This window comes from Sphaerodactylus townsendi, linkage group LG10 (genome assembly GCF_021028975.2).
Source record: "Sphaerodactylus townsendi isolate TG3544 linkage group LG10, MPM_Stown_v2.3, whole genome shotgun sequence".
NCBI classification, from domain to species: Eukaryota; Metazoa; Chordata; class Lepidosauria; order Squamata; family Sphaerodactylidae; genus Sphaerodactylus; species Sphaerodactylus townsendi.
In genome coordinates, this window is record NC_059434.1 from 47,927,543 (window position 1) to 47,950,685 (window position 23,143).

A 23,143-nucleotide genomic window follows, 5' to 3' on the forward strand; every position below is an offset into this window, starting at 1 on the left:
GAAATCTACAGTGTAATCCTATCAGAGTTATTCCAGTCCAAGTCAACAAAGGACAGCCCTGCTATTCTTGTAGTAACAGGTTGGGCAGAGGTCGGGAGGGACTTTTTGAAATAATAAAAATCTTGTTGCACTGTACAGAAGAACAAGATCCTGTAATGATGACAGTCACTCTGCAAAAAATTAAAAGACTATACTAAATTATGGCACAAAAATAATAAATCGAGAGTGAGCTATAGCTGTCTGAATATGTAATTAAAGGAAGACTGGAACCAAGTAATATAGGCACAATTCTTTTTTTTACTGTCAATTTTACAAGTTACAACAACCATCATATTGGTTTCATTTTCTATAACTAGTCAGAGGTTCAGTAAAATTGAGTTGTAAAATGCCTGAATGATAAAACATAAAAAATTCATCCAGACAAAGAAAATTAAATAAAACCATGGCACGTTTTTTTAAAAAATACAGCTCTGTGCTATCGCTCCATCTTGAAGATGTTATTTTACAGTCCAGTGCATCACAAATAAAGTGAACTGAGACACCTCGTAATTCTCTAAAATACATTTCAATTTGTTTTTGTTTTTGTTTCAAATTATGGTGACACAAAACATGCCAAAAATTACAGCAGTGCTAACTAACACTGATTACATTTTGATCAGTCCATGAATTTTAAATTTCAGATGTAACTGGGCTTGTCAGAGAGGCAACAGATCAAATTAGGCTCCTTTATTAAAGATGTAGTCCTTTTGAACAGAGACTAAGTGCTTCTCTTACAAAGGCTGTGCCAGCTAATTTTTACTTGTAACTGAATATTCTCATCACATTAATTATTTAAACGTAATTTTAAAATACAAATCAAATAATATTTTCTACCAGTCACTGGCTTGTATCCAACCACATTTTGAATTCTTAAGAACACTTAGGTTTTCTTAAGACAAGGGAAGGGATTTCCACTGATTCCTCCCTTCCACTCCTGACACAACTGTGTGGCAGTGGACCTTCAGGAACATTTCAAGGGATCAGAGCTGAAAAAGCAACAGCAAGGACGAGGAAAGCAGGAATTGTCAACCCCTGTTAAGAAAACTTATGGACACTTAAGCAGGCAGATCTTATATCAGAAGAACCTCTAAACCCACAGATTTGTTTGAATTAAGTTTTAGTTTGTTCAGCCTCATCCAGCCCATTACCGCCTTAATCTTACGTTCCGACAAACCACAGTCAGAGACAAACAAGAAGTAGAGCTGGGTATCATCAGCGTATTACTGACACCACAGTCCACTGCTCGAGAGCCAGCATGGTGTAGTGGTTAAGATTAAGGTAGCTGGAGGAAGTGCAGAATGAGGCAGCTAAGCTGTTAGTGGGTGCCTTAGGATGTCAGCATATAATGCCTATCCTGAGGGAACTGGATTGGCTCCCTATTCGCTAATGAGCCAATTCAAGGCGCTGGTACTGATGTACAAAACCCTACACAGCTTAGGCAATACATATCTAAAGGAATGTCTCAACCTATGCAGACCTGCCCAGTGCTGAGGTCGTGGGGGGGGGGTGCTCCTAGAGACCCCATTGCCTTCCAAGATTTGGGGAGGGTGGCCATCTGTAGAGCCTTCTCTGCGGTGCCCCTGCCACTTTGGAACACTATTTCTTCAGAGGTCCACCACGTGCCAACTCTGCAGGAGTTTAGGTGACTGGCTAAGACCACCCTCTGTACACTGGCATAAGGCTGATCCCTTTGGGGTGATGACTTCCCTCTCTCCTCCCTCACCTCCTCCCTCCCCCCTTATACTCCCTTCTTGTTTTTTGGCACCTGTACCAACTCTCTCCTGGTTTTTCCCACAGCCTAAACATGATAATTTGTTGGGGTGGGCTTTATGTGGGCTAATTGGTTATGCATTTTTTAAGACTGGGGGCTAGAGTGGGAGATGGAAACAGTGTATTAATTGTGTTTTTGAGACGGTTTTTATATAATTGTATTTTTTATTCTGCTTTTATAATTGTACCTCGCCCAGGGACTCTGGTGATGGGTGGGAAATAAATTAGGAAAAATAAATAAATAAGTTGTTGGACTAGGATCTGGGAAACTCAGGTTCGAATCCCCACTCTGTTGTGGAAACTTGTTAGGTGACCTTGGACCAGTCACATACTCTCAGCATTGACTCTAGCAAGTATCTGGATGAGACACCTCCAAGTGATGCAGGGGCAGGCAATGACAAATCACCTCAAGCATCTCTTGCCTTGAAAATCCTACAGGGTCCTCATACGTCAGCTGTGACTTGATGGCAAAAAAAGTCCACTACTCAATTTCAATCTCTTGAGTTATAATGCCTTCCAAGTTATGATGGAGCATTGACAGAGAACCATGTTTCTCTATTATCACCTGCACCTGGCCTTGCTTAATATCCCATGCCCCAAATGATCACTTGACCTTTGATCAGATTATTTAGAAATACAAGCTTGGACAGGATGACACTGGTCAGGGAAGAAAAGCAGGACTACTGACTAGGAGTGTGGGAAAAGGAACATTTCATTCCACCACTAGCACCTTCACTCAAATTTGCTGGGGTTTTTCCTAGCGAAGTAAGACCTCAATTAACATATAATTTAAAAAAAAATGTGCAATAGATACTCAGGGGCTAACCATGAATAGCTAGACCTTGGCTTTAACTTAATTTTTTTTATATTGTTCTCTGGTTAAGAAAACTTCATTTAAAAAGCATGAAAAATACAAATGGCAATCACTTCAAGCTTCCTGTGGATAATAACTGTGGCTCTAGCAAACATTCTGCATCAATTTAATCTTTCTGCCCAAAACTATCTATGTGCATTAAGGATAAACTTCTTAGTTATAATAATTAACTATTTGACCAAAGAAGGGAACTGTCTTCAGTTCTGTCAATACTTCAAAGAATAACAAGTTCTTTCTTGGTTAATTCCTAATCTGATTCCCTGTATATATTTGAATTCCAGGACAGTCAACCTCCTCTGTTTAATCTCAGTGTTTTTTGATCAATCTTTGTTTTTCCTTCCTAATTATTTCCTCAGTAATCAGGTACTTCAAGATACAGAGGGATTTACAAGCACACCTAAGAAATACTTGATAATATTAATAATTGCTGTTAGTAAATGAATATTTAGCAAGATCCTGATAACAAAATGACACTGCATGGCATGTAAGCTTTCAAGCCTGACATCCCATCATAACTTCTGAAGAGACAGCCTGTTAAAAGAAAGGCATACAGGTGGCAAGGAACTGACAGCAGCATATAAAATGAAAGTGCTTTGCCATTCACGTAATGTCTGGGGTAATGAAATGAATTCACTTGCTAGTTTCCTCTAGTTTTCTCTGCCAAAGAACACTGTGTTATCAGCACAGATGGAGCATGCATGGTTCTGGAGAGGAGCCTGTTGCAAAGTAGCTTCTCTGAATATCAATGAATCCTTGAGAATCAGACCCATGCTGCTGTCAAATGACAGGCTTGGGAGAGTTGGGAAGCTGAAATAAATCCCACGGGGCTCATCTGACTGCATGTACGGTCAAGGGCTCTGGACAAGAACTCTGGGAAAAACTGTAGTTCTAACTGCTACGAATGACATATTAATTTCATCTATGTATCCATATCCTTGGGAAACTGATGAGTTATAACTGGGGGGCGAGGGGAATACCTCTTGCAGCCTCCCTTCTATGAACAGATATGAATAGGTATTGACACATAAAATGTGTCCAATAAATAGGTCTGCAACAACATTCAGCCCAGTTTAATCTAGAAAGTTACTGATTCATACATCACTTCACAACCTGTGCATGTTCTCCATCTATGAAGCTGCAATGTAGACCATTTAAAGACTATTTAGACTGTTTAAAGATAATGTATGCACTACCTTTGATTGTTCTTTCAAAAATCTCACTCAACTCTAGCATAATAGGGAAGAAAAACCCTAGAAATTAAATGCTATTCATTTGACTTCCAAAAGTCCCTACGTATAGCTATTTCATCAGAAATGTATACTCTGTTTTTCTTCCCAGTGGTGATATAAAGAGCTTACTACATCATTTTGCCCTTCTCAAAGTCAATTGTCACAACAGTCATCCTGTGAAATATGTTAAACTTTCAAAGAAGCACTGGTCCTTAGGAGATTCCACGGTAGAGGGGAGGGTCAAACTTGAGTATCTCGGGTCCTGATCTGACACTCTAACTACTTTACCACACTGTCTCTCTATCTCCAGAACAAAAACCTTTCCCACTCCGCAGATGCTATTGTAAAAACATGAACGGACAGAACAGTCAGCAGGCTAAATGTGGCAAGATAAACAATAATAAAAAAAATATAAGAAGCATACCCATCAACAAATTCAGTAGCCTCTGGACCTTTGAACTCACCCCCACAACTCTGTACAATCCTTGGTCATTTATACCTGATAGGAAACCAAAAACACAAAATAAATCAAAGGCAAATTTTAAAAGAGCTTATTAATCAATCTCAAAGATAAATGACTTATCATAGCTTCTATAAAAATGCTATTCAGTTAGAATGTATGGAATTTGGCAGAGGGAAAGTTTAGTAAAGTGTAGGAGGTCAACCCCCTGTTTGTTTGTTTTTTCATTTGCCTGCTTTGAATAATATTTGTGTAATCTAGAATGCATACAACAACCAAAACTCCTGATAGGGCCCAAATATGACCAAAAGCTTTTTTTCTCGAGGGACTGTAACAGTTTTGAAACTTGGATTTATGTTCTAGGAAAAGAGCTGAGGCTCAGCGATAAAACTGATGCTTTGTATGCAGAAAGTTCCAAATGCAACAGGTCATCTTCAGTAGCACGATGCTGAGAAAGACTTTTTCCTTCCAGACGCCCAAATAAGCCACTAACAATAGACAACATCAGCTAGATGGGTAATATTTGGTCCTGGTGTAAGATAGCTTCATGTGTCCACACATGCATCAATGGCCCCATTTTGTAGCTAAAAGCAGCCATATATTCAGTGTCAATTTCCCTGTCTGGTCTAGGGAGTTTCTCAGTTGCAAAATACCGTAATGACCCATGAGATGCTCCTAAAACTCACCGGTAGACAGTTTGTCAAGGCAAATGTCCCCATAGCAGCGCTCACTACTGGCACTGGCAAATTTCATATAGTGATTCCACTTTACTTTCTGACTCATTCCAAGTTTGCAAGTCCTGGCTATCAGTGAACCTAAAACTTTCAACTTCCTGACTAGCAGACAAATGAAAAAATTCACAGTGAAAAGGGAAAGAGAGAAGAGAATTTGCCAGTAGTATACAGGTAGTAGAGTTGTCCACATAAATACCTAAATTTAATGCAGTAATCCTCCCCCACCCCCCTTCATGACTCAGCTTCCTGTTTCCTCAGTACTGGATTAAATCTAGTAGCAGGCCACAAATATAAACTCTGAACAGAAGGCATGAGGCACGTGTGAAAGCTCATCTGTATCCACTGACATCTTCCAAAAGCTAACAAGCAGCCTGCAGGAAGCGGAATGGAAAGCTGGACACAAGCTGAAGGGCTAAAATCAGATATAACTGCATCAGATTTTCATCCCGTTGAAGATTATCAGCATCAAGAATAAAGCACACCCTGCGAAACTGGTAGAGAAGCCCATATTTTACATTCATATAAAGAATGCCCAGCATGACCTATCCGAAGAACCAAGCAATCTGGCTTTGGTTAAAAGATGGAAAAGCAGGAAGTCCCTTCATGTTTACTTTTATTCATTTAACAACAGAAACACAGATCTTCTTTAGCTCTTCCAGCTTACTTCCACATACAAATCACTAGGCTTAAACTATCCCATTGTTCCATCTTTTATTGCAATATCTTTGTTGTAAACCTCTAAAGTAATAAAAATTGTAATAGTTTTCAGTTACCATTGAACGATTTCCCCATTCCTTTTTACATGACCAGTAGCAGAGGCATATGAATTCCTCAGAGATGTGCACATGTAGGCAAACTCTTTTGTGGCTACGGAAAGTACACCATCACCCTCAACAATATCATGCAAAATTCTGAATTCTTACAATATTACTTTATTGTCTATTCTGTAAAAAACACTTTATTTTACACAATGACAAAATCTAGACTACCCATAGGAATTTTAAGCTGATGCTTCGAGACACTTTCTGCTTGTGATCCCGTTCGGACTTGGGAAGTGCACCTTTCTCAGAACTTCCCAATTTCTGCAGTTCAGATTAGGTTACTAGCTTTGGAATCTCTCCAAACAACTTCTCCATTCACAATTCTATCATCTGATTTCCCGGCTGCTGCTTCTCTCCAATCTTTCATCTTCCCTCTTGACAGTATTCAGTGTACACATGTGTGGATGTAGATATATTTGCAGTCATTCTGGTACTGGATACCATCTGTGTGTTTGATATGATTCTAACAGAAGATGTTCATTAAATTCTATGTTTTATACATCCAGATGTCAGTGCTGTCTTCCAGAAATATTTAGGAGTCTTGTCCCTTTATCAAAAGATTCTTTAAGAATCTGTCTCACAGCTCTTATGCTATGTGTTACAACCGAAGCTTGGAACATCCTTTTACAATATGATCCCAAGGTAGAAAGATTGTTATTTACTTAGTTTGATTTGCCAGAGTGAATTTGAGGTAGACTGGAAAACCACCCTCATTCATACAGGCACGTGTCTAAATATGTGGGACTTCCTAAGCATATGCAGTAACAACCCATATAATTGTGACTTGTGACCACCTGAAAGATATCATGTCTCCAAAACTAGACAAAATTCTGCAGTAACATCACAATGTAGAACTTGTTTTGAAGTCACTGCATAGTGTAACTATTAATAAAACATACAATAGTTCAATTCAAGATATGATTAAGTATTTCAAATTAAAAAATGAAATAATTAAAACTGAAAAGGCTCTTCATTTCATCGTTATGCCATGGAAGTCAGATGCTATGGGAAGCTTCAGAATGCTAGACAAATCGTGGTAAAGCTGCTCTTTTCTAAGGGATGCAATTGTAATGGCACTCCTGCTTCAAAAATATTAAATGGTGAATCTCAATACGAAGAAGATTGCAAGATAATGAAGACGATGAAGATAACGAAGAGTATGAGGTCAACCCACTGGGCGTTCTATTGTAAACAGTACTATCAACAAGAAAAGCCACAAAACAATTTACACTTCTGTTGATTCAATCACCATTACTATTCTTTGGAGATAACACCCCAGAAGTTTTGCCTTCATATGTAACTTGCTACAAGAACTTAAAAACTGTGGACCAAAAATAGTGGGAACGCTATAGCACCTTGAAGAACCTGCCATGTTGATTTTAAGCCATTACCAATTTGCATTAATGTCGTATTTTTTACTAGTTCTACTTGTCTGCCAGTAACCATAAAGTGGCACAGATAATCTTAGCAACTGAAGTTTTCAGTAAAGAACTTCATGTCATGAAAAGCTCAAGACTCTCTATGTCAGAAGTCAGAGACACTGGGCTATAAAAATGTGATAGTCCTAAATTCATTTGGTGGGCATTACATACAATTCTTCTTCTCAGAGAAAACAAAGGGATCACTTTTATCCCATAATTCTAAACCAAATGAATCTCCTTATTTTAGGGACTAAAACTTACAATACAGCTAGGCAGTTTTAACAGTACACCATTTTTATGCCCCAAAGGCTTGCAAAGGAATAGTCAAATGTTCTTTTAGTAGATCAAAATACCACCTAATGGATACTATGAGGAAGCTAAAATTTACTGTCAAAAAGCTATTATTGAAAGGTAGGTAAATTCATTAACACTTATATTTAAAAGGTGGAAATGTTTGTGACTTGCATAAGCCCTTAATATTTTTCTAATAACCATATTTTAAAAGTTTCCCAATTCATTTTATTTTAAAACAACATATTTTTGCACAATGTGTTAAAGGGGTTTTTTTTGCTCTTGTTTTTTTCCTCCAAAGGGAAATATCCTTGTATTTCCTCACCAGAAAAATAGAAATATTCATACCCTAAAAGCACAGAGAATGACAACTCGTTGCTGCCATCTATCTTTGCTGCTAGTAGTTATTACAAGATGTAGAAAATATATATATATATTCCTAATACAGACACTTTGACAGTGAAATGTAATCCCCAAAGGATGAAGGAAAAATGTATACTACCTCTCAATGCCACACACATATAACTGTTATTGAGTGCAGAAATATAAACAAGAGTTCTAGTTACATAACTTTTTTTTTTGCCGTCAAGTCATATCTGACATGGCGACCCTGTAGGGATTTCAAGGTAAAAGATGTTAAGAGGTGGTTTGTCTTTGCCTGCCTCCACATCACAACCCTGGTATTACTTGGAAGTCTCCCAACCAAAAAACATAATCCTTTACCATTTCTATTGTTCACCAAATCCCAAAATAGCATAAATCATAAAGGAATCTTTGACAAGTTGATTTCCTGTATTAGATAATGTCTTTGCAAGGCAATTGCATTGCTCTTAATCTCTTCCTTGAGTTCTGGTCTATTGCTGCAGCCATAACTGTTGTCCTGATTGCCCACATCAGGTAAAGAGGAAGAACAGCAACTTTATGGTACAGTGACATCTGAATATATTACACCATATAATAGACAGCCTCTCAAACATCCATCTCCCAGCTCTTATTCAGTTCACACATAAAACTTCCTTCAGTCAGCAGCTAACACCCGCCATCTCTAACACATTTTTTAAAAAATGAAGACAGCCAGTGAATTATTTATAAAAAATGTGAAGAAAGCGCACACAAGACACGCGTAACCTAGATCTGACCTCCTCTCCCAGTAAGTTCACAAGCAGCAGCTTCACTGCTCAGGCCAGTGCCTACTTGTCATTCCCTCCTGTGGGCTTGTCAGAAGAGTCCCTGCAAGATCTCTGTGTAATGGAGTCCTTGACTCTGTCAGTAAGACACCCCCAGAAACTGTGCAAACAAAATTGTTCAGAGGGAGGGTTTGCCATGGACAACTAATCTGATTGTAGGCTCTTGTAATTTGAGTTGTTCTTGAAGTCTTCAAAAGTAGGATTGGGCTTCTTTCATGATTTTACATTAATTTGTAGTTGTACTATCATTCTAATCTTCAGGTCAATCAAAGCAAAGTAAAAAAACAGTGTTGCACTTAAGTATAACACAATCCTGAAGAGGCTCCTCTTGAACCATTAACAATAAAGTGGAAATCCAGAACATTTCTTCTTTAGATGTAGTTCATTCTTCACTAGAATGACTACTGATGAGAGAAACATGTCTCCTGAGCCTCAAGAATGATGTGAGGGAAAAAACAGCAGCAAAAAGGAAACTAAGTAGTGCCCTTCTTCCTGGTCATGTGATCATTTTGGCAGAAAAGCGCCAGAAGGAGAAGGGGTGATCCTGGTCAACAAGATTTTTGGCCTGTGCACTGCATAGAAGCCACAGAGATGAACTAAAAATGCCTCAAATAAATAAAAATTATGCCTTCGCTCAGTAACGAAGCTAGGTCCCATAGTGCAAACGGACAGCTGATATTAAGGAAAAAACTGGGAACCATAAATTTCTTAAACTGGGCCTCCAGTTAACCAGATATTGACGAGTATCTATTCCAATCCAAGTCAAACCATAGATGTCCTGGCTTTGCTCCTGAAAGATGCATTTGGCCATACTAAAATAACTGGTTTGAGCACTTTGCCCACTGGGTTGTCATCCCAGAAAGTTGATCAACCAAAAAGCAGTTTGGTGAACCTGAGTAGGATATAGACAGTTTTACAAATACTGGTACACACTTGGGTGCATCAAAATAGACTAGCTAACAATGACAGTATACTGTGGAATAATATACTTAGAAAATGGTTACAAAGCTTGATCACTAATTTTCTCTTATTTGGGGCCTCCAACACATTATCCACAACAGATTCTCAGTAAAGTTAGATGTTAATGATGAACAATTCTCACTCTTTACAAGATTGAAAATTAAAACTTAAGACCCCCCATGTCTTTAATGAGAATTAAAACTAAGACCCCCATGTCTTCAGTGACTGGTCACTTAATCATTTTAATTAGAGTAATGTAGATGACATTTCTATAATGTCATTTTTTAAAAACAACGCTCAATTTACAGTGTTCTGTTTCAGGGCTCAAGTAACTTGAAACTGAGAAAGTTATTCAGCTATTGATAAGTTATGTTCAATATCTTCCATCTTTTTTCTTTTCTTTTTTCTTTTTTTTTGTATGCCAGACTTTTTTTCAATATGACAAGACTATTCACAGTTTCCACCTACACTAGACAACCCTCTTTCCACCCACACTAACTTCACATCCATTGAAACTGAAAGATAAAACTTGGGATCAAGACAAAGACTTTGCAGAGGCATCTGTCCATTATGGTTTTCAGCATAATTTGGTTCTGAAATATGTATTGCAAAAGTGCAATACAATTATGGTTAAGCCATTCTAAGGTCAGAGCTTTTTTACCTACTAGGATGTTTGAAGGGTATCATTTTTCCCCATGTACTCTTCACTATTACATATGCTCAAAAAAATCAATACCAATTTTAACTATACAGCTAAATAGACCTGGATTTACTGAGTGTTCAGAAGACAGGAAAAAAATGATCTCTCCCTAAATAGTTCCTGCAAATCTTATGCTGAATGCAAGAAATGGCTTCAAACTATTACAAGGTTCGTTAAAGTAATCTTGTATGCACGTTTTTCTAGTTGGTGGCATCCAAATAATATATGGAATCACTGGAATATATGGAATCACTGGAATATATGGAATCACTTGTTAGGTTCTAAAAAAAACTTGCACAGTAAAACAAAAATTGTCTAATTCAAACCAGGGGTATACCTTGATGAAGCTGGAGCCTGAGAAGCTGCAACTTCTCCCACCAATTCCTCCAGAAGCACTGTCTACGTTCTTTTGAGCCTTACGCATAGCACACCAGTAGTTCTCCTTATTAGAGTTGCAACCATAAGAACATGTACTAGGTACTAAACCCACTGAGCTCAAAAAGACTGTACTATATAGCAGGTCGGGGAAGAGAAGCAGATTAAAAAACCAGTAGTGCTGCACACAAAAGGAACTATCATTTTACTTCCCACTCTGTGGATTCAAAACACCCCCACACAAAGAAAATTCTTTGGTAAGATCTACAATTAAAGTCTATATGACTGAACTAGATTTGCTTCATCCTTGGCACACCTTCTCCCAAACAGAGAGAAATTATCTGTTTACTTCTTCTGTGCATCCTAATTGTTGACAGTTCTACTATTTTCTTGCTTCAGTTTCCCTGCTGCCTCAGATATCCACAGTATAACATACCACTGTTATCGTTATTTCTGACCACATTCTCATACAATTAGCTCTACAGTTTCCAGACTGGGTTGGATCACCTAGTTCATGGCATTCTAATGTTTTTCTTATTATTTATGACTTTTAAAATTCAAATGACAGCTGAGTTATCAGAGTATTTTAATATAATCAAGGAACAGCTAGTATCCATTCTATGGAATGGGATGCTGGTTAAGCTTTTATTAAAGAATCATGCATGTGCTTCTCCAGAGAAGAAACTTAGAGAAAGGAAAGAAACAACTTTGGCCCTTTCCGCACGGGCCAAAAACGGCGGCCTGGGGACGGCAAAAACGCCATCCCCAGGCCGCCATTCGCACAGGCGCGCTGCTTTAACCAAAAGCCTTGGCAGAAGCGCCGACCTGGCTCCCCCTTCCCCTCCACTCAGAGTGACATCAGGTTAAGCCCTCCAAAAACCACCCGTTTAAAAGGTAGTTTTTTGAATGAAACAGAAAGCGTGTTCACTGGCTGTAGCGGTGAGAACCAGCACGCCCGGGGAACCGCCGCTGTATTCAATCCCTCTCACACTTACCAAATGCGTTACAACGCTGTAACCGTTTTGCCCTGCTGTCCTCCACTAAGACCGCCTCCCTGGCTTATTCCTCCGACCCCTGGAGGTCGAAGGGCCGCGAAAGATGAAGTGGGCTTAGAGGAAGGCCAGCAGGGGGACGACGAGCGGCAGGTAAAGTTAATGAGACGATGGAAGAGGGGCAACTTCCTCTGCTGGGGCGGCTTGCACGCTTGCGTGCTTGAGCGAGCCCCTCCACCCTACGCCGGCAAAAGAATTCTTGCGGTGTGAGAAGCGCCATAGAGGCCCGTGCAGAAAGGGCCTTTGAAAAATAGATCAAAATATCTGTGAAATGAATTTGCTATATCTTTTACACCAGCTTTCTATTGGGAACTGCAAAACATTAAATTTTAACTAAATAATATCAGTAAAAGCAGAATATGCTTGAACTTGTTTGTGCCAGTGCCTGTTGGGAAAGTGGTAAGACACCAGGTAAAATCTTAGAATACCATTTAGGGCAGCAAAAGAACAGAAATTATATTCCTTTGATCAAAGATGAGAAGAATAGAATACATACCTCTGCTAAAGAAATAAATTCATAGTTCCTAAGTTTTATTCTGAATTTTAAAAATAAAGGCAAAGAATGCTCAGACTAAGATTTGGACAGCTTAACAGCTTTGATAAGTAAAACCATAGAAATTACAGAGGCTTGCATTCCCAGTTTTTAAGAGTCTTTCAAAATGGACATGTCAACCTCTTACGCATGCATATATAAATACTTCTTTTAACTTCTTTGCACATACATACAAGTTATTTTAAAAGCTACAGCATATGAGTCATGAGCTAGGGAAATCTCCATTCACATCCAATGCCTTACAGAATTCGTTCTCTTCTATTAACTTTTAATAATTATCCTTAACACATCTTCTGTGTTGTATTGACTGCTGTCAGGTAATGAAAAAAACAGCAGGGCTAGGAATGTAATTTTTATTTATTTTATTTATTTAATGCCTTGCTCTCTCCTGCCAAAGCAGGATGAGCTGTGATGGTTAGTATTCACATGGTAGCTTATATAGATGGTCTTGTAAAGGGAAATCCAAGCTTCATGAAGAGGCAGAATTGAGCAAAAGGAAAGGTGTGGTTGAGAGAGCCCTATTTTGTTCTCAGGGGCTCTGGAATTTATTTATTTTTTATTTACTTCATTTATATCCCAAGATTCTCACCATCAGGAATCCAGAGTAGTTTGCATCATTCTCACTTCCTCCATTTTAGCCTCATAAAAATCCTGTGATTCAGGTTGGAAGACTAAAAGTATGTGTCTGGGCTAAGGTTACCAGCAAACTCCCATGGCAGAGTGAGAATTCAAACCTTGGTTCCCCAGAACCTAGTCCAACATTCTACCCACTACATCACGCTAAGCCGACCACTGCTTTGATGAAGTCTAACTCTCATTTCCCTACTTCACATCATGAATCCACCTGGAAAGTAACACTTGACTAAGTTTGTTATTACCTCGAGTTTCAACAGCATAGATGCATTTTCTGAGAATAGTGAACCCAATTTTATCCAACTGCGCACCTAAAATAAGAAAGTGTTAAACAACATTTTAGGTCCAACAATATCTTATAATTTTCCAACAAGAACACAAATACCACTTTTCAAAGAAAGCAAGATTACATCCAATGAAATCTATTAAAGATTTTGTTCTTTTAAATCATGTTTTTAAATAATAAAAGTGATGTGATTTTTCCTGAATCTTAAAAAGCTAATATATTATGCATTGTATCCACCTAATCGTAAAAATGACAAGAGTCACTAGCACTATCCCACAAACTTGTATGCAATAGATGTGACATAAACAACAAGTGCTATGGCAGCAAGGCTGCACACATTCTTATGAAAACAAAAATTATCTTTGCATTTCATGTCACTTTTCTCATGGAGCATGAGAGGTTAAAAGTCCATTTATGAGAAAGACACCTTCTTTATATGGAAAGGCATCTTTGCATGAGTTTTATTTTCTCTGATTACATCTATCAAAGTGAGGAAGGTGCTTTGGAAAATAACTTCCACAGTATATTAACGTATTACCATTCTGACCCAAATACTTACTTCCTTCTCGTTTTGCATTAGCTCTGTTCAAATTTGCTAGGCACACCTAGTAAAAAGAAAAAGATAAAAAATTAAGTGTATTCAAAGAAGTCTGTGAATGCTTTTTTAAAAAGGCAGCAATATATTCTGTTTTTAAAATGAATAATTGACAGTGCAAACCCTGGGGGAAAAAAAAGGGGGGGGGGAGAGAGAAAAGGCCTGAGGAAGAAGCATGACCTCAGTGCTGGTGTAGAAACCACTTGCACCAGGGCACTTATGCCAGTGCCAAGGAGTAGCATGGAGCACAAGCACATCCATGGTGGAACGCAGCTCTGGTACGGGAGCTTGAACCAGTACCAAAGACAGTGTTCTCAGGAGTGGGACCAGCAGTCAGTTTCCTGGGCCCCTTTGGCTTGGAAGTGCCCTCATTTGCCAGCACAAACTTACATTGGCAAAAACATTTGTGCAACCCATTGTGCTGCATACAGCACTTTCACAGAGGTAGAAGGAGCATTCCTGCCAGATTGATGGCCAAGGCACAGCAAGCCTCTAAGAAGATGGCATTTTGTATGATTATCTACCAAAAGTGAGGAAAGTGCTAAGAATGATGGTGGTGCTAAGAATGATGGTGGTACAGCTGTGCTATGACTGTGGCACCCCCGGCAGCAACACAGCTACCTTCTGAGGACTGCCCTGCCCTACAAAATTTTAACAGGAAGCAATTCAAAAGAATAAGAGAGGCTTTCAATTACTGGTCAGAAGCCAAACTGAAAACAGACAATTCAGGCCATGAAATATGTCTGTACAATGTGTATCCTCTTGTTCGTTCCCCTCACCTAAGCACGAGACCCAGTTCTGTTCTTCTCTTCAAACTCTGGAATGACCCACTGCATAGATTTTGTTCAAGTTCAGTGTCTGTCTGATCCCCTAGTTATATAAAGGGATTTTACACCAAGTTACATTTGCCAGAAATCCTGACGTATGTTTTTTACTGTCCCTTCAGAACACAACTAAGGCTGTTAAACAAAAAACCGAAAGAAAAAAGAAAGAATTTAATGATGTGTAGCCACTGGTTGGCAAGGATTTTGTTTGTTTGTTTTGCTCACTGTGTGTTATATTGATATCTTGACTGTGTTATCGGACCTCAGATGCTATGGGTAGGAGGGGGGAGGGTTGAAGGCTGGACCTAAATTCCCTACCACTACAGTGATTTGTTTACTCAAGCACAACCAGCTAAATGAATAATGCAATATATTGAACTACTACCTATTGTATTTTAATTCTGATCTATATGCGCAGTAATGTGAACCAGTTATCATGAAAAGCTATTAATACTTAAAATAATTTCACAGCAATAGGTAACCCAGTTTTTGGTTGCTCTGGCATAATAAACAAATAAACAAGCTTTAAAAAACCCTAACAGAACAAGAAGAAGGAACTGTTAATATATCACGGTTGTTGTTTTTAAGATTAACAAAATTGTACCCTTACAGCTTCTTTTCCATCTAGGGCTTCCAGCCACATATTTCTGTCCTCTTCTGAGCATGCTTGTACAGTAACAGGCATAACTGATCTACAAAACCACAAAGCATGGGGAAACAGTTATTTTTAACCACTGACGAACATTAACAATTTACCAACTAACCCATCATAGAAAAAATAATCATAACTAAATATTTTATTCAGTAACAAATACCTATGAAGTGCTAAATCTCATGAAAATCTTGCTTTTCAAAATATTTGCATCTATCCAGGCACCACACAAGAACCCATACTTAGCACTGTTTAATTTAGACTGCTATTATGATTTTGTGTACACAGCATTCAAAACTTCAACAAAACTGGACCAATGAACCCAGAATATGAATTCCATGCTTCTTAGTCTTACAAGTTAAAAAATTAATTTTTTGAAAAACAACTATCTTTTTGACTAGTTAGGAGAGGTTATCACTCTGCAATAGAAAGTTATTCACTGCTAAATATATAAAAACCTTAGAAGTGAACTGCATTACATGAAAATCTAATATTCATCTGTCAACTTACCTGTCCACTACTTCTATGTCAAAACAGAACCGCCTATCAATGGTATCAGTATTCCTCTTGGTACAACATTTAAGGAGAAAAACTTCCACTTCACCCTGAAAAATATTTAGTTATGTTGAAACAGTGGAGACAATAATGTAATCTACAAAAACTAAGTTGTAAATTAATAAAAATATTATCAAAATTGTATTTTTTAATTCTGATGTGGATGGAAATTTACTTATTGCTACCATGTGATTGTTCCATGCAGATTCATCCAAGTTTATTAATCCAACAGAATTGTGGAATCCTCAATTAAGAACTTAAAATGCTTAATATGCAAAATGTTCCACAGCAGCATAGACCCTCTGCCCTTTAACTGTATAGCTGTAAATGTGAAACTTGGGCCGTTTCCGCACGGCCAGCTGAGTGGGGTGAATCGGCATAGTTGATGCTGATGCATCCCTCCCTCCGGGGCCATTCGCATGAACAGCCCCGCTGGTTCTGCAGGTGGAGGCACAGCCTTCGCACGGGCTGCACCGCTCCTGAATGCCTCCTACCTCCTGCCGCCTTCCATCACTTTGTGGAGGCCAGGGGACACCACCACCACCACCACCCGTGGCCAGAGTGACGCCTCTGGGGTCGGAGGCCAGGAGGTATGTCCCCTGGCCTCCACAAAATGACGGAAGGTGGCAGGAGCCATCCGGAAGCTGCGCAGGAAATATGCCGGCTTCTACCTGGTGCCATTTGCTTCCCAAAACTTTGTTTGGGGAGCAAGGTTCAAAAAACACTTTGGGGGGGGGGGGGAGAGAACGACGCTGCATCAATTTGGCGGTGCCGCCTGTGCAAAGGCTCCCACCCAAAACGGTGTTTTACCAGGCCAAAATCACGGATTTCAGAAACAGCTATAGAAAAACCCTACTGTGACTTTTATAGGCTTTGAGCATTTTTACAAGTAATGCAAGCACTTAAGAAGAAGAAGAAGAGTTGGATTTATACCTCCCTTTCTCTCCTGTAAGGAGACTTAAGGGGCTTGCAAATTCCTTTCCCTTCCCCACTCACAACAAACACCCTGTGAGGTAGGTGGGGTTGAGAGAGCTCAGAAGAACTGTGACTAGCCCAAGGTCACCCAGCTGGCATGTGTTGGACTGCACAGGCTAATCTGAATTCCCCAGTTAAGCCTCCACAGCTCAAGCGGCAGAGCAGGGAATCAAACCTGGCTCCTCCAAATTAGAGTACACCTGCTCTTAACCACTACGCCACTGCTGCACCTTGAAATACTAGAAAAAGTTGAATAGCAAAGGAATCAGAAGGCAATTTAAATGGAAAGGTGGTTGTTTGTTCATAGATGCCTCTCTGCTGTCAATAACCCATGTTGAAGCACTGTGGCAGGTGAATGGAAAGATAATGTAAGGTCCCCGTGCAATCCTTAAAGAGGCTGCTGTTCCAAAAGCCTACAATTCATCCCAAGTTTTTCATATTACAACTTTATAAAGCGATTCCAGTGAATGCATCTTACCGGCTACTTAAACTACACTTTAAATCCCCTTGGTGTTGAAGAAATACTAGCGATAAAAAAAAAGACATTTAGGGATAGCACATTATCTGTTCTCTACAATTCTTCCTAAAACTTTCCACAATTGTTATCTATCCTTCCATTATTTTAGCATATTATACTTAAAACAAAAACTGAATTGCACACAGAAGAGATACAGAGTGTATCTTATCTTTCATACTCCCATTTAGATATAGGGCAGGAAGTACAATGAAAAGTGAAATGTACTTACAATTTTTCCACCTGACCTGTGCTCAAATGGGATCATAGTGAACTTCTTGGTTTCTTTCTTGTACAAGCAATAATGCTTCACCCAGCTGGAACCAAATGGAGCAGGTCCTTCAACAACAATAAGTTTCAGAATTATTTGAGATAACTGCACATATTTCCATCTGTTTTGCATACTGTTGCAAAGAAAGTTGGAAAATGAGCCTTTAGATTAAGTATTTGGTTTCTGGGGAATGAACTCAGCAAAAACAATGAATAACAGAGTAGAAATAATCATGCAATTGTTGTCTGAATACTGACAACATGACAAGTCGTATATTACAAATTATTGGAACAAATTTTGGAACTGGTTTCCACAGTCACTTTCTGTCTTCCCTTTGGCCACTTCCGCACATGCAGAATAATGCACTTCAATCCACTTTCATAACTATTTTGAAAGTGGATTTGCTGCTCTGCACTGTAAAATCCAGCTGCAAAGTACACTGAAAGTGGATTGAAAGTACATTATTCTGCATGTGCGGAAGGGGCCTTTGCATGCAGCTCAGAAAGAGAAGCATCCCTAACAAACCATACTTTGTTTCTGTAGAAACTGGGTGGAGTGGGGAGAAATAAAACTAGACCAGGATTCTGGTCTACAAACTAGGATTTCCATCTAAGGTCGACTACACATGGGCCAAAAACACCAGTGCGGGGCCAGTAAAAACACAGGTTGGGGGAGAACTTCACACAGCAGCTGCCTCTGAAACGAGGCAGTATCGTGCTTTCTCCCCCCAACCGGTGGGAAAACGGTGTTTCAGACTTGCTGAGTCTTTTCAAAAATAGCATTTTACACCCGGTGCTTTTAGGCGCCTCCATTTTGTTTATAAACTTACCTTCCCTTCCCCTGCACAGGTCTGCAGCGACAAGGGGAGACGCCTCCTCCAACCCCCGAGTCGTTGCCATGGCCATGGGGGCAAGTCCCCTCATTCCCTTCCCACAGGGGAAGGGAAAGTAAATTTACAAACAAAACAAAGGCGCCTCTGTGCAAAGGTGCCTCTGCGGGCCACGGCGGCTCCAGGGCCACCCACATGGAAGAATGCAAACAGTCCCGGGGCTCCACCGGTATCAATTATACCAGTGGGCCACCACTTCACAGGCCCATGAGGAACGGGCCTAAGACTTGTAAGCAGGATAACAAATTGCAGCTTGGTAGGATAGCAGAATCCTTAAGCTTCAACAGTGACAAACCATATTTTACTCTTATGCCTGAATACAGGCTACTGTTCTAAAGATTACAACTATAACCAAATGTATAAGCTCAAATCCACAAGTGTCTAAAATTTATTTCTGATTAGGTTTACAAGCTGCCTTCACGACTTTTCACATTCTGCAATTTATTAACTGCCATTTAAACACCTGATCTAAGAGAAAAAGAGTTTGGATTTATATTCCACCGTTCTCTTGGTGGCGTAGGAGGTTAAGAGCTCGTGTATCTAATCTGGAGGAACCGGGTTTGATTCCCAGCTCTGCCACCTGAGCTGTGGAGGCTTATCTGGGGAATTCAGATTAGTCTGTACACTCCCACACACACCAGCTGGGTGACCTTGGGCTAGTCACAGCTTCTCTGAGCTCTCTCAGCCCCACCTATCTCACAGGGTGTTTGTTGTGAGGGGGGAAGGACAAGGAGATTGTAAGCCCCTTTGAGTCTCCTGCAGGAGAGAAAGGGGGAATATAAATCCAAACTCCTCCTCCTCCTCCTCCTCCTCCTCTTCCTCTTCCTCTTCCTCTTCTTCTTCTACTACTACTACTACTACTACTACTACTACTACTACTACTACTACTACTACAAGAAGTCTCAAAGCATCTTACAAACTCCTTTTCCTTCCTTTCCAACACTCTTAACCATTACACCATGCTGGCTCTAAACAGAAAATTATACTCCCTTACTGCTACACGATCAAAAGAGAGCAATTACATGAGTCCATAAAAATCTTGCTTTGGTTTAACTATTTCAACGTTTGTCAATATTGTTCAAAGGCTAATTGGCAGCATGAAAACCAAACCAAAGAACCAGCTTCAATTCTGCCTGTTGTGGACCTTGAAGAACCTGGTCTGGTTATAAAGAAAGGAGTTGGTTTCTGAGTTTTTTACGTTAGCCCCCAAAATGATAGCTAGTTAAGCCTCTCTTGTTAGATAATTTATAAAAAAAAATCTGACATTTTTTCCCAAGCAGAACAAATACTTGGGTCATCTTGAGCAGTCTCTGAACTTATGTTTGAAAGATACTTTCATGAAAGTAAATTAGTATCTTACTTTTCTCCTGCACATAAAGGTAGCCTTCCATCGTAAATTGATTTGCTCTTTTATGCTCCTGCGGATTTCGCCTGATTTTGTTCATGAGCTCTTCCACTTCTGACCTTGTTCCTTCAAAACGATTTCGTGTCTAAATAAAAGAAAATAATAAAACCTTTTTATGTCTGAAAACAGCAGGGTACACTCTAAACATAAGAAAACAGCAGGGGGGTGATTAAAACACTTCTTAGCGTCTGACATCGCGAAACACAAATTTGGGATTTCAAGCCATTTTTTATAAGTTTGAGAAGATTTAAAACTGAAGTAACGTAAGTTGCAAAAGAAAGTTAGAGGGCAGTAGGAGGGCACTAAAACTCCCGTAGCCTGACTCAGGGAAAAACCAGATGACAGAATAATCAATAACCCCTTTCAGAAACTGCTTCAGATTGCAGATATATTTTCCTTCTAGAAAAACATGTACCCAGGATTGATGCCTGGATTAAAAGAAAGACTTGGAAGAGACTGTGAGAGGATTTATTTCTTTGATGCAAGAGAATAAAATCAGTCAAGCCAGGAATATCTAGTCTGGTTAAGATCTTTTTCATCAGAGAAACAGTTTAAACCAGTGATGGCGAACCTTTTCGAGACCGAGTGCCCAAACTGCAACCCAAAACCCACTTCTTTATCACAAAGTGCCAACGCGGCAATTTGACCTGAATACTGAGGTTTTAGTTGGAAAAAAATATGGATTTGGCTCCTAGAGGCATGCGTTACTCGGGGAGTAAGCTTGGTGGTAAGTTACGTTGGCTTTGCTTTGGAAGCAACCATGCAACTCTTGAGCGGGTGAATCACGACCCTAGGAGGGTTTACTCAGAAGCAAGCCACATTGCCTGCAACTGAGCTTACTCCCAGGTAAAGGATTGCACTTTAGTTCTTTGCATGAAAATCAGTGGGGTTTAACAGCGCTTAACAGGGTTATCTATACTGCTTCCCCAAAACTAGGTCTTAGGTTTAATGCTAATAATCGAGCCCAGCGGCCCAGGCCAGCCTAGATGTGTTTTTTTGGGGGGGGGAATCCCCCCCCCACATGATGAACTCTGTGCGTGCCCACAGAGAGGGCTCTGAGTGCCACCTCTGGCACCCGTGCCATAGGTTCGCCATCACTGGTTTAAACTCTCTACTGTCACAATAAACATATAAATAAATCCACAAGGTGGCTCAACTGTCACCATTTACACTATTTTAAAAGAGGGCACCAGGATGGGGAAGGCTGGCAATTAGCAAGGGCCTATTCCTCCAGGGATGCATCAGGCAGTAAATTGTCCTCATGGTGCCCAGGAGTGCAGGAATGGGAGACACAGATGCAAGGGCTCTGTGTTCGAAAGGAAGCACATGAAACTGTAATATTTAAATCATCTTGTCACTCAACAACATCATCTAAACCATCTTCTCACTCACTCACCATCTAGTATATGGTGATATATTTTTATAGAATAAATAACACCTGCTTGAATACATTTCCTTAAGACTCCTTGAAAATAAACCTGTTAATTGTGACAATATTCCTTTTCCCATTTTGTTTTCTATAACTGCCAGAAAGTGGTTATGGTATTTGTTTACTCTATTCTATCGCCCTTTCCGCACGACCAGCTTGCGGGGGTGCAGCGGCATAGTTTATGCCACTGCACCCCTGTGGGACCGTTCGCACAGATGGTCCTGCTGAGCGCACCGCCTGCAAACCGCCTGAGCGCAAACGCTGCTTACCTCCCGTCTCCTTCCGTTGCACAGTTTATGCTGCTGCACCCCTGTGGGACCGTTCGCACGGACAGTCCCGCTGGGCGCACCGCTTGCAGCACAGCCTTCGCACAGGCTGCCCGCTCCCAAACGCTGCTTACTTCCTGTCGTCCTTCCGGAGGCCAGGGGACATGACCCTCCTGGCCAGAGTGACAACGCGACGGAAGGAGACCAGAGGTAAGCAGCGTTTGGGAGGGCCAGGGGAGAAACCCGGTGCCGTTCGCATGGCACTGAATGGAAGCTGGCGTTTGCAAAAAAAAAAAAACCTCGCTCCCCAAGCAAGGTTTGAAAACACCATTTTGGTGGGAACAGAGCGCCGCTGCATCTATTTGGCAGCGGCGCCTGTGCAAAAGGTCCCCGCCAAAATGGTGTTTTACCAGCCCGACAGCGTTGATTTTGGCCTGTGCGGAAAGGGCCTATATTTTAGAGATACCTGCAATCCATGCAACTAGTAACAGTTTCACTTCCAACTGACCTCTACTGTCTTATTGGAGACAGAATAATTTATGATAGCAGTCTAAATACCAGTGTGTTAATTTACAGCTGGATATTCACTGGATACAGGTATCTATGATTGGTCCATCTAAGATTTTTTAATTGGTGATTTCTACTGCATGTTGTACAAAAGAGCAGCAGCACAGTATACAAATATACACAATTAGCCAGTCTTTGCAGAAGATAATCAAAACTATACTTTTAGTTACCACAAATAATCAAATCCATTATACTGGTGCATGTTTCACATGAAATTAGAGTGTTTTTATATAAAATAAATTTTAAAATAGACAAAAGAGTGAATTTGTATTCATGTAATGTCCTCCAGATATGTACTTACATAAACTACATTTGCCTGTAGAATTCTTCCCACAATATAAACATGGGTTTTCTTAAGTTAGGGATACCAGTTATTATATGTAATGTTCCTCAATTTGATTCTGTCAGATGCAAAGGAAAAATATTTTCTTCTACAGCAGCATACATGATAGGGGGCAGAAGTGCTGCATTTGGTTATGGAATTAAGGCTCAACAAGCCATACAGCCTGCCAGCCTGAAGATGGCAATGCATTCCCTAAAGATTCACAAATACAAAGATGAAATACCGTATTTAATCAAAAGGACAATGAGCCCCCTGCCCCAATGACAGAGCCAGAGAGAGACCAGCTAATATATAAAAGCCAATTAGTCTCTTCTCCAAAAGGAGGAAATATAAACATGGACTACAAATAAACTAATCATTTCCAGTTTTTACATCTCTTTGCATTGTAATTCTTTACAAATAGTTTTGGATCACACTGTTTCAAATTTAAAAAGGAAATCAATTAGGTTTTTTTTAATCACAAGACCCAAACT

At 39.8% G+C, this 23,143-nt stretch overlaps 1 protein-coding gene across 2 annotated transcripts in view; it reads right to left on the reverse strand.

Moving 5' to 3' along the window:
• The window catches only part of ARHGAP10 (Rho GTPase activating protein 10), a 131,387-nt gene that overhangs the window by 61,421 nt on the left and 46,823 nt on the right, over positions 1 to 23,143 (reverse strand). The window contains exons 8-14 of one of the 2 annotated variants that reach the window (XM_048509133.1): positions 20,021 to 20,150; positions 17,733 to 17,839; positions 15,967 to 16,061; positions 15,415 to 15,496; positions 13,945 to 13,990; positions 13,345 to 13,410; positions 4,337 to 4,411 (exon numbers count right to left, since the gene is read on the reverse strand). In XM_048509133.1, coding sequence (XP_048365090.1) covers positions 4,337 to 4,411; positions 13,345 to 13,410; positions 13,945 to 13,990; positions 15,415 to 15,496; positions 15,967 to 16,061; positions 17,733 to 17,839; positions 20,021 to 20,150 — 601 coding nt within the window. Of the gene's footprint in view, positions 1 to 4,336; positions 4,412 to 13,344; positions 13,411 to 13,944; positions 13,991 to 15,408; positions 15,497 to 15,966; positions 16,062 to 17,732; positions 17,840 to 20,020; positions 20,151 to 23,143 lie in introns of both variants that reach the window. The other variant, XM_048509132.1, reaches the window with a different exon arrangement.